General features: G+C 36.6%; 1 protein-coding gene across 1 annotated transcript; it reads left to right on the plus strand.

The window, feature by feature from the left end:
* The first annotated feature begins 2,787 nt into the window (after positions 1-2,787).
* BET1 (Bet1 golgi vesicular membrane trafficking protein) lies at positions 2,788-12,197 on the plus strand. The gene is made up of 4 exons (XM_017662396.3): positions 2,788-2,970; positions 6,969-7,093; positions 9,458-9,514; positions 11,059-12,197. Exons 1-4 carry the CDS (start codon positions 2,952-2,954, stop codon positions 11,212-11,214), a joined length of 357 nt encoding a protein of 118 aa, XP_017517885.1. The 5' UTR covers positions 2,788-2,951; the 3' UTR covers positions 11,215-12,197.
* The last annotated feature ends 70 nt before the right edge of the window (positions 12,198-12,267 follow it).

Here is a 12,267-nt window from a genome sequence, read left to right on the forward strand (position 1 = left end):
GAATATAAAGATGAAGGGTACGTACAAAGGTGAAGGGTAAAATTCATTCTAATAGTTTAAAATTTTATTTTTCTTTCCTTAGAAGTACATTGAATAGCAAATAAAACACTGTTACAAGTTGGTGTGGGGGGGGAGGGAGATGAGAAGGGGAGATGGTGACAAAAGAAAAAGGCTTTATTTTTTGGTACCTTTAACTGCACTTTTTTCCCTGCTTTCTGATTGAGGAGAATTGCATTTTCATTTTGCAATGGGTCCTGCAGATCATGCAGCTGGCTCTGCTGAAGACTTCTCAGTTGAAATTGTGGGCCTTGTTTTTACTAAGTATGACTGAGAAGCATAACATTAGTGCTAGTAATATGTCTGAATTATGGAAAGGGAAATTATGGTGGCTCTTTAAAGTCCTTAGAAATTTTCTTTGCATTCTCCAGAACATTTAAATAAAACTAATTCTTTTTCAAACAAGAATAACCAAAATGATTTGTTTCTTCTTTAATGATATTGCTTTATTTTATCATGAGGCTTTCAAAACTATTTTTTTCTACTGGTATTTACTGAAAAACTATGTAGTATTTCAGCTGTGTTGTGGGTTATGTAGACTGATCGACCAACACAGGAATCACAATGCAATTTCTGGCATGGATTGAAAACCTTATCATTATTTCAGTCTCCAGAAGGAGAAATGTGTTTTAAGTGCTGAATAACTGATTTACACTCTAACTTTTGCTCCATAGCCTGTTTGTGAGTCAGGATTTATCTGATTTTAGTTTGCATTTTTTTATGATTCAAATATGATGCTTGACATATTGAATTTACTTTTAAATTAGAAAATTTGTTAATATTTATTTAGAATTTAATCAGGAAGATGCAGGAAGCAAAGAGGAAAAAGAAAGTTTCAAATTTTGTATACCAAGATTCAGACATTTCCTGCTCATATTCCTGCTTCTGTAGTTACTACAAGGAATACTTTTAACTCATTTTTAATCATTCATTTCCTAGAGACCCCGCCCCCAAATTAGACGTTTTCTATGAAATTATCCTATTATAATGGAGAAAAAGTGCTAAATGTGATTCTTCTCCAAGAATGTTAATTGTCTTTGATCAATAAAAAGAGTTAGGGATTTTAATTTAAAATGGAAAAGAAAATAAAAAATGATGAAAATGAAAAGAATTCCCTCTAGTCTTTATGTCATCTATGGTCACTTTTAATAATTATTTTTCTACATATTAAATCCATCTTTCCCACCTCATCTTTTGAATGCACAATCTTCTCAGATGAGATCATCCTAATTTGAGACTGGCAGAAGTAGCAATAAATAGCTATCTGGATTTCTAGGTCGTAAACTCAATACAAGCCAGCTTTGCCTATCTTGAGTTATTTCTTGGTACACTTCATTACTTTTTTCTTTTTAACTGTATTTTATTCTTCTATCTCCGTATCATGTAAGGCAAGTAGTTTATAAGAGGATAAATACATGTGTTATTTAAATGATCTGTTTTGGTAAATCTAACAGATCTAAAAAATTATGTTTATATGAGAAAAACTTCCTTAGGATGGTTTTTCTGACAGGTTTTGATTATAGAGCATATGTAGCTTTTTTTACAAAGAGGGGACTGTTAAGATTATAAATTAAAATGGGGAGTTTGCCATCATTTCTCTTATTGAACCAGTCGTGTTTGTTTGCAGTAATTGACCCTGTTGAGATCTTCATTTTAATTCCACAGCTTTTAGAGAATGTTGGCTTGTTTTGTTTTCATGAAGACTTCTTTTTCCTCTCAAAATGCTACTGGATTAAGTTTATTCCCAGGTTAATAACTTTTATTAAAAATTGTGTTCGTGTGTATTTTACAAAAACAACCTGAAGGCAGAAATTTATCTGCTACTGCTATAGTCAATGTTGATACGGGAAACTATGAGGAAACCCTAAGTGACATGTCTAGCGTGTGTATTAGTCCACTATCACACAGCAGCAACCACAAAAACCGCAAACACCTAGTGGTTTTTGAGCAACTCCTGTGTATCAGAGTCTTAAAAAAGCATTATTTCATTTAATCCTCACAATAATCCTGAGATAAAATTAAATTCTAGGACTACCCCTGATTCCAGTACCACCCCACTCCAGCCAACAAGCTTTTACTTTCTTAAACTGGCATAGAACCACGTGTAAATAGTATTTCAGCATCCTTTGTGTAACTTAAAAAGGTCTAAAGGGGAGGGCGTTTAAGGGGCCCTCTGGTCTTTTAACTGATAACCATGGTTCTTTCTGGAAATCCGGTAACAGGGAACTAACTAGTGCCTCTCTCCGGGAACAGACTGCTTTGATCCGGGCAGGAGTTCTGCTCTAAGGTGCCTAGTTTTCCCTACTGAGTAACCCGGCCCAAATCAGTGTCCCTCTTCCTTTCCCTGTGGGTCTCAGATTACTTAAGTGTGAGATCAGAAATTTGGATAAACTTCTCTTTGACTTTCACTGAACTGACTCTGGAGGTGAAAGGTGGTGGTAGAATGAGAAAGGTCAGTCAGCTATCCTCTCAAGATCTGGGAAGGGCGGATTTTCCGCGTTAAATTCAGGGGCTAGGAAGCCGACAGCAACGTCGGGCGGGGCCAGGAGCCCAGCAGCGCAGACGCAGTTTGAAATGCCGCGCGAGAGCAGCCGCAGCGTTCTCCTCACTTCCGGAAGCCCCGCCTGCTCCCAGGCGGGCTTCACGCCACACTTTCTGCGTCCCGGGCGAACTACATTTCCCAGAAAGCCATTCCAGCGGCTCGCAGGGCACCAATAAGTTCCTGGGTGACGCCATCAATCCGCGCGATGTTTAGACTCTACTGATGTCGTGGCGCTCCGGGGAAGAAGTTGGGAGTTTCGCCCGGGCCCTGGTACTGAAGACGCGGTCCGGGTGACCCCAGGTCCCTTCCAACGCACACGTCCAACCGCCTTTCTCCCCACTCTTCTGGCAGAATGAGGCGTGCAGGCCTGGGTAAGAATCGAGCTGAGGTTCGAAGTTCGGGGTCCTGGTACCGGCAGTGCTGGGCGCGAGCACACCGAAGGAAATCACACTGGTCTTATGTCACTGGAATCTGGGCCAGAAAGCAGGATATACGGAGGGGTGTTTGGAGGCGGTGCCAAGTGGAAACACACCATTTGTCCCAGGTCTCAGGAATTTCCTTAAATTTGGTTCAGTCCCAAGTTTGAATGGTAGGTTTAGATAGAGTAGTGGAGCCCTGCGAGTGGGGTATGTTCAGGTGACAGCAGTCGAGGTTTTTAGTTTAGTAGCTGAGCGTGATTATGGAAACTGCGCTGTTTCCCAAGTCCTGCTTCGCCTTTATTTCTCGACTGTCCCTGGATGTTAGTTTCTTCAGAAGCGAGTGTTGCGTGCGACTCACACCGAAAATAATCATGTTAGTCTGTTAACAGCGAGTTACAAAAGTAAATGTATGTGTCATTACGGTTAAAGGCCATGGACGTAACATCGGGATCAAAGGCGATTTTACCCAGGACATTACTTACCCGAGTCTTAGTCCACTATTAAGAAGGTAGAATGTGGTAATGTTCGGTGACTTGGCATTTGTTCTTGACCTTTTGTGTTAGGTTCAACAAGCGACAGAATACGTTAGGCACAAGGACTTTCAATGGGCCATTATAACACAAAGCTGCTTTAAGAGTTCTTAGCTTTCTATTAAGAGACAATTTTCAAAAAGGGAAGAAAGCCCTGCTAAATCAGTGTACCTTATACCTAAGAAAATATATGAAATATTTGAGAAAGATGTTTTTCAGTTGTTGTAATATGATGGAAATAGAAAAAAAAATTTTTTCAGAAGAGTCAGTTACTTAAATCTGCCAAAAACTGTAGACTTCTACATTGATTAATAAATTGTAATAATGAGAAACAGCTTTTAAAAGAATGTAGTTTTTATATACTTGGCTCATAAAGTTGGTCAGGTAAATTGTAGAGAAGAAAGTCATTTTGACCAAGTTTATTTTTTTATGCCAAAATGTTTCTTCTCATCTTTAATGACAACAAATATTTATTGTGTACTTGAATAAACTCTAGTATTCAGTTGTTTGTGCTCCCCAAAGTTTCCAGTGTAATCTGGGAAGTAGGAACATGTACGAATATAAATTATGGTGAAGGGTGATAGCAATATATCCAAATATCAAAGAAGTTCTGTAGATAGTGAGTGTATCCAGGATTTCAGAGATAGAGCACTGCATACATTATGGAGACATAAGAACTTGAACTAGAGCTTGAATAATGAAAGGTGGGAGAGGTACATTCCAATTGGAAGGCTAACACCACCACCTCCCCAAAAAATTTTTTTGGACTAGAATTATGAATGGTGTATTTAATGGATTATGAGTAAGCTGTTTTGAATGAAGTAAGAGACATGGAACCAGAACTACATTGTGTAGATCTTTGAGTGCCAAGACAAGGAGTTTGGATCTCGTCAGTAGGCCCTTTGGCCCCTTTGAATGTCTTTGTGTAGCAGTGTGCCATGACAACTTGCAGAAAAGGGACTTCAGACGTGGTGGTTCTCAGCCCTGACTCTACGTTAGAATCACCGGAAGACCTTTTAAGGCAGTGCTACCTGGACCCTAGCTCAGAATAGGAAAAAAGGGGGGTTTGGGGTTTTTTTTTTTTTGGAAGCACCTCCATAATTGAGAGGAAAGGGATTATTTAGATGTATATTTCTAACATTTACATTGGTGTCACGTGACAAGCTTTTTAAAAAATTTAGCAATGTTATTGACCTATAATTTTAAACTTGGGATAAATAATGAATCTGACAGATACTTATGTGAAGAAGCTGCCATACTTCCCATGAATCTCCAAATGACTTGACTCAGTTATTGAGTGGGTGGGTGGGTAAAGGTGTGAGGAAAGATTAACTCTTAAAAGAAGAAATGTGCATTGAAAGATTTCTGGACAATCAAGTGAGAATTTCACTTTTAGTAAGTGGAACAATGTGGAAGAATTCTAAAATAAAGATAAGCAAAATAACAAAATGAAATGAAGCAAATAGACATTAATTTAGAAATGAATTTCTTGATAAAGTTGTCAAGTTATTAAATTCAATTAGTTACTTATTGGACATATGTTATATATGAACCTTAGTCACATAAAATAAGACATTTTCCTTTTCTTTAGGAACTTTGGTCCATATTAAAGTAGAACGTGTATAGAGTAACAATGATTGATGAAGTATGTATTCTTTTAATGATATTTTAATTATTGAGTTGGGGAGAATATTGTGCATAGTCACTTGAGTTCTTGACTTTTATTTGTAGAACCTTATGGATAATATGTCAGCAGTTGAGGGAAAAATTGAGGAATGCAACTCTTTCTCTTTTGGAACACACTTGCTTAACATTTTGTGTTTTTGTGGTGGTAAAGAATGTTTAAGTGTCTGTTGGATATGAATTTCTTATTAGGTACAGGGGATTTAGAAATATGAGACACTGTCTCTGCTGCCCTCAGAGGAGCCTATGATTTAATTCCTGAGAAAGGCAGGCACACTCAGAAGAACAGTGATTTCATATTCTATTCATTATTTGACTCACTTAAAAGTATTTATTGTTTGTGCCTTACTGTGTGTGTATGTATACATTTGTGGGGGATATGCAGCCGTGAGTGAAACAAGATTGTTGGAATGCATTCCAGAGTATAATATTAGTTATATACAGTCGACTGTAAGAATTCAAAGGAGGGAGTTTTGCTTTTCACAGAAAGTAAGATTTGTGTTGTGCCTTGAAAGAGCTTCCTATTCCCACCTCAAACATCCTTCCCCTACCAGTGCTGACTGCTACTTCCTGTCCTTTCATTTACTGTCACTGCAGCTCCATCTACTCTGAGCTTACAGGGACCTCTAGGTTCTCTATCATTTCTTTCTCCCATGTTCTCAGGGCCTATGTTGAAACTACATCGGTCCCTGTCCAGGCTAATCCACCAACCCATATCTTCACTCTTTTGTGAGCAATCTCAGCCCCTTGGGGCTCTGTTCTTCTGCAACCATAGCACTGTACACCTCCAACTCTCAGTCAGTCCTGACATCCAGCTTCTCACAGGCTAACTCAGGCTGAGGACTTCTGCAGAAAGATCACACATCCAAAAGCACTGAAACCACTGTGATGTATTGCCTCAGCCAGGATTGCCTTATTTCTGTTGGGCTTGTGCAGACCTCATCACCTTCCTCCATCATTCTCTTTACAGTTTTTTTTCAAATGTGGTTAAATAACACCTTCAACTCTGCTTTGCTTTCTCAAACTGACACATTTATATATGTATTCAATGTCCAAGTCTCACTCCACCTGTTTCATTGCCTGATGAATATCAAGTACTATATTAGACAAGGGAGGGACTGCATTCCTGCATTCTCAGTGCTATTCCTTAGAAGATAAGCTCTAAAAAGGAGCAGCAGAAAAACAATGGGTCTGACACATGGTAGTTTCTTAAATATTTGTTGAAGAATGAGTGAATCCCCCTCTTAATTAACAGCTACCATTCTCCATGAGATATTCCAGTTCTCTTCTATTAGATGCTGGTAAAGGACCCTTCCTCTGCCATGAGCTTTTTCCTGCTGTATTATCTTCTTTCCCTTCATAGCTGAGCATCTTCAGTGGATAGTTTCAAATGGTAATGGTACTACTTTTAGATCTGTTTTGAAACATGTAGTTCTACGGAGCAGGGAGTGTGTCCTGAATATCCTTGTATATCAGTGCCTATTTTACCATCTTGTGGACAGTCAATAAATAGTCAATGTATGTGTGTTGAATTATTCTGTGCTTAAGAGAGGACACTAGAAAGAATTGTTCTGATCTCACTTTGGTTTTAATTTATAAACTTCACTTGAAGTATGAATGTTATAGATATACATGGTCTGCAACGCCCTCCAGGGGTCTTTTATGGTTCTTTCCTATCAAGGTTTCAAAAGTGGCTTGTTTTTGCTACAACTACACTTGTGACACTGATCTTTGCAGGTGAGGGCATACCTCCTGGCAACTATGGGAACTATGGCCACGCTAATGCTGGGTATAGTGCCTGTGAAGAAGAAAATGAACGACTCACTGAAAGTCTGAGGAACAAAGTAACCGCTATAAAATCTGTAAGTATATAACAGTATTATGTACTTTTAAATTTGTATATTAACGTACATATATAATTACAAATTATACACTTTTATTGGCATCATCCTAAGGAATCCAGTACCCAGATAGTGTAGTTCAGTGAGGTCAAAATACAAAGTTGAGACATGATTTGAGTAAAAGGTTAGGAAAATGTGGCCAGTCAAAACATACAGTACATTTGTTCATTTGTTTAAACCTCAGCTGAAATACTGCGTGTTGTCTGCAGTAATGTCCCCGAGCAGTCCATCTTCCACCTGCAGGCAGCTCTTCAGACTTTTTCTCCTATTCTCCAGCCCTACAAATCTCAGGCTTTCATGTTTCTGCCTTTGTACCTCACATCAGTAACCAAGTCTTATTCTTTCTTTCTACTGTTTCTCTCTTTATACTTTTCTATTTCTAATACTGTCCCCTGTTTTTCTTAGGTGAACTATTAGAAAAGCCTCTTAACCTCTCTGTTCCTAATGTTTTGCATGTTCTGGTCTGAGCTACATACTATCACCACAGTCATCTTTATAGAGTATTTCTCAAATTGGATCCTGTACTTAGAAGTCCTCAGCATCTTCCCTTCTTGGAGGAAATAAAGCTCACACTCTGGAGCCTGATCAGATAGGTCCTTGAGAGATTGTCCACAGCTTTTCAGACCTTAGCCTCCCATGCTTCCAGAATGTGCATATACTTTCTACCAGACAAAGTAGAGTGCACTCTGTGTTCTATGCACACTATCCCTTTCCTGCTGCCCTGTTACTGACCATGCCATCCCTTTGCCTTAGGCGTCCTCTCCCTGTTTATATGAGTTGAAATCCTGTCCACCTGAAAGGCTCCGTTTCATTGCACCCCTTCCCTCCCTTATGCTTTACCAGATTACCACATCAAAAGTAACTTTTTTCCTTATGAACATAAGACCATTTGTACCATTTCTATAGCATTTATTGCATAGTGATCTGCACTAGAGTTATTTGTATGTAAAAGAAACTTACCAGAACGTAGGTTTTTCTATCGCACTTATTTTTATATTCTACCTAGCATGTAGCAAAATTCTTTATCACTGGTATTTAGTATGTATTAAATAAATGAATTACAAAAAGATGATTTTAACAGAGTATGTCATTGATTCTGCATTACAATGAGTGTGCTATACACTTACAGAGCATTCAGTAGAAGCCCAGTTGCTAACACTTAATTGGTATTTCATTAATCTTTAGAAAATAGAATTGTATTCATCCTGGGAACTGTTACATTCTGAAACAAGTATGGTTTTTAAAGTCATGTTAAAACAAAAGGAGTTGATCCATGAACTAAGCAATATAGTATAATGTTAATAATTTAGAAAATATAACACAGAGAGGGAATTAAGAATTAAGTGACTTTTCTTAACTCCAGCATTGATAAGTTAGGCTCCTTGTTAGAAAAGCTTTTTTCTCCCTGGAAAATTCTTTCCTTGGCTTGAATGACTGTTGTGGAAAATAGTGAGGTGATTTAGGCTATCTGGCTTTATAGTTGCCTTATTTTCTCTGTCTTGTTGAATTTAGGGGAAAAGCTCATATTTCTGATGTATGGAATCCTAGTATGGCTTTGTGTCAATATTACCCCATATGCTTTCCAGACAAAATAAGTTGAGGACAATATTTGCAATGGTTTGCCAAAGATTTTCAGTAGTGGCCTGTAGTTATTCAAATGTCTTAGAAGACAAGGCTTTGATGAATTTGTCTATAAAGTACTAGATAGGCTTTGGTTTGATAGCAGCCATAATCACTTACAATATTTTTTTGGCTCAGCTTCTTTTCTGCAAAGCTTCAGAATGTGGATGACATTTGTAAAGTTTATTTCCCAACTTACTATCATATTTTAAAGAAAAATACCTTTGGAATTAAAGAGATAACCAGTTTAGGTATACATTCAAAGTAATATCATATTTCATTAAGAAAATACTAAATATTAAGTGGAATTGATACTATGGGTACTTTTATACATCTTTTAAAATGTAAAGGAGGAAATGTACAGACAAATGCTGTTGTAAAGGAGAAAAAAGCATGCAAAGACAAGAGAACAAGAGAGAAGTGTGTACCAAAATTAAAAGATATGAGTAGGATATTAGATAAAATAAAAATGAAGAGCAGGGAAATAATATCTATAGTTGGGAAGGAATAGAAATTCTTGATTTATTTTGCATTGATTCCAGTGTGAAAAGTATCAGAAGAAGAGAGTATATTTTATATTTCTAAAATACAGTTTTATTTGATCAAAACAAATGTGAATGCTTAGAATGTGGCATTATTATTTTTACTTTATAACATTTAAATACCTTCACATGAGTAAGAATGTATATGCTTTCTTCTTTATAGCTTTCCATTGAAATAGGCCATGAAGTTAAACATCAAAATAAATTATTAGCTGAAATGGTAAGTGGCTATAGTTTTAACTTTAAGAAATTTGATCTAATATTCTCAAATTTAGTCTTTTAATCACGAATAATATTTTTTTAACTTTTAACCATTTTGAAATAGATCTAGAAATCCTAAATCCTGGATCCCCATCCATAATTGGCTTGGAATAACTATAAGGTTTATTTTTTACCCAAGTTTTATATTTTAACATCTTGCCTAACATGAGTAGGAGAAAGAGGTGGAAGCCAATATATCTTTAATCCAGTGACTAGAAACATTGTTAAAGACTCAGGACATAAGACTATCTTGAATGTTCTTGGATATCTCAGTGGATATAGACTACCAAGTAATCAAAAAACACTATATCCAATAAGCCAAATGTCTTTCACTTAACCTCATCCTATTTCTTTTGTTTGATCTCCTGAGGATCATTGCTGAACAAATCAGTAAGATTTCAACATAATAACATCCTAGAGCCTTTTATTTCTAGTCTAAACAAGGTCAGTGACATATATCTTTTCCTGTTGAAGCCGCTTCCCATTTAGTTTATTTGGATACTAATCATGTCCCAACCTTCCCTAGTTTCTCCCCATGGTTTTGAAGTTGTATTATTCAAAAATGAATATGATATTGAGAGCAATGTTCTTATGAAGGCTGTGCATTAGAATCACCTGGGAAACTTTCTGAAAATATCCGTGCCTGGTTCTCTTCACTCTAAATATATTGATTCAGCATTTCAGGGGGAGGACCGGTGTGTATGTATTGTGAAAAAAGCGTCCCTGGTGATTCTGTTGTGTAACTCTGGAGGAAAACTGTAGATCTAGGTAAAGTGCTTAACTCCATAGAGCCTGAGTTATATGCAAAGACATCTTTAATGCTGACACCTTTGCATTTCAGGATAAGTGATAATTCCTATGGAAGAGCAGTATTTCTAATCCATACCTAGTCCTCTCACCTTAACAACTTTTCCAGCTGTTCAAATATGGTAATTTTTAACCCATCTGTATGTGTAGTCTTTATCATATTTTACCACTTTTACATGATATTCTCTTAACTTTTAATAGACGGTGTCATACTTCAAGGTCAGCTATCTAAATAAAAGGATCTTTAAAATACAGGCACACTTAACTGCTAACCGTGTTAAATTTTGGATCAGTTTGGATACTAGGAAGCAGCCAACCATTTGGCCTTAGGAGAGCAACGCCATGACATAACGTGGGAAAAAGCCTGCATGACGGGACAAACTACTCATTTTATTGTTAACATGGTTTTTTAATGCACATAATTGTAATGAGACCTAAATAGTTTGGGACTTTGCATAACTCTGGAGCTGAAAGAAATGTTTATTGGATAGTGAAAGAGCTTTTTATTCATTGAGAGAATTACTCTGTTTTGCATGGAGTAATCAAGCTGATTACTCAAGTTACAAACAGGCTCCTGAATTGATTAAACACTAAAAATGTCATTAAAAATGTATTGTATAACATTATATTTAGTTACTAAAATGTGCCTGTGTGGAATATTAGAATCGATTATATTTTCTTCTCCTTTCTGCATAGGATACACAATTTGATTCTACGACTGGATTTCTAGGTAAAACAATGGAAAAACTGAAGATTTTATCCAGAGGGAGCCAAACAAAGCTGCTGTGCTATATGATGCTGTTTTCATTGTTTGTCTTTTTTGTCATTTATTGGATTATTAAACTGAGGTGATGCAAGTTACTGTGAGTTTGGAGTGCCACTTCAGTAAAAAACCAGCATCAAAACATTCCTAATGTTCAAATTCTATGACTTTTGCCATTGAATATTACTGAATTTTACTTGTTTTATAAATCACAGTAGGTAATACAGTGATCTTTGAATACTGTTTCTTAATGATTCATTTTGCCCCTATTTTCAGGGGTATTGAGAAGGCCTGAAGTCACTCTGGCCCCAACAATTTGTTTCTGTTGTTTGCTGTCAGATTAAGTAGCAGTATAGTATTTGGTTGTGGCCGTCAATGTAGGTTTATAGAGAACAGAGAATGCCTGGAGAGCCAGGTGCTGAGCTCCTGAGGTAGTGAACAGGTCTGTGATGGAGCGAGCGGTAAATGCATTTTCCTTATCTGTAACCAACCCTGGTGATGTACTCTCATTTCCTCCTGTATTTGTTTAAAATTATAGACTGACTTCTTTTTACCTATAATTTTCCTAGTATTTTTTGATGATATGACTCCCCTTACCCACTCTGTCCAAGGACCTCATTCTTTAATAAAGCTTATTGTTTTGGCATATTTCTGGTAAGGCTGCAAACAGATGTGAACCAATATAGTTGTTTAATATCAATTTTCTGTATACTGTTGACTTATAACAGTTTTTTTATTTTAGCCACTTACATAGGCCTTTTGGTTATGATTTGTGACAGAATAATGTGAAGCTAAAGTAATTGCTAAGCTCTAAATGGAAATAAAATGTTCAAGAAAATTAATTGCTTCCACTTTATTATGTACTTAGAATAGATAATCGAAAGTACTCAGGCTTTGAACTTGGGGTTAAGAATACTGTTGCTTTAATCCAGTATGTTTGTTTATAGAAAGCAAAGCAGTTGGACTGATGGATAGAAAGAGATTAAAATGTTCTTAAATACTCTATATTGCTTCTATTTTGGAATTTGCCCATTTATGGGCTCCAAAAATAAAATTTTTAGTGAAAAATTAATTGGCTTTGTTGCTTCTTTATTCAAGCCTCTCTTATTAACCTAGAATCTAAGACATGTTCCTGAAAACTC

This window comes from Manis javanica, chromosome 6 (assembly GCF_040802235.1).
Source record: "Manis javanica isolate MJ-LG chromosome 6, MJ_LKY, whole genome shotgun sequence".
NCBI classification, from domain to species: Eukaryota; Metazoa; Chordata; class Mammalia; order Pholidota; family Manidae; genus Manis; species Manis javanica.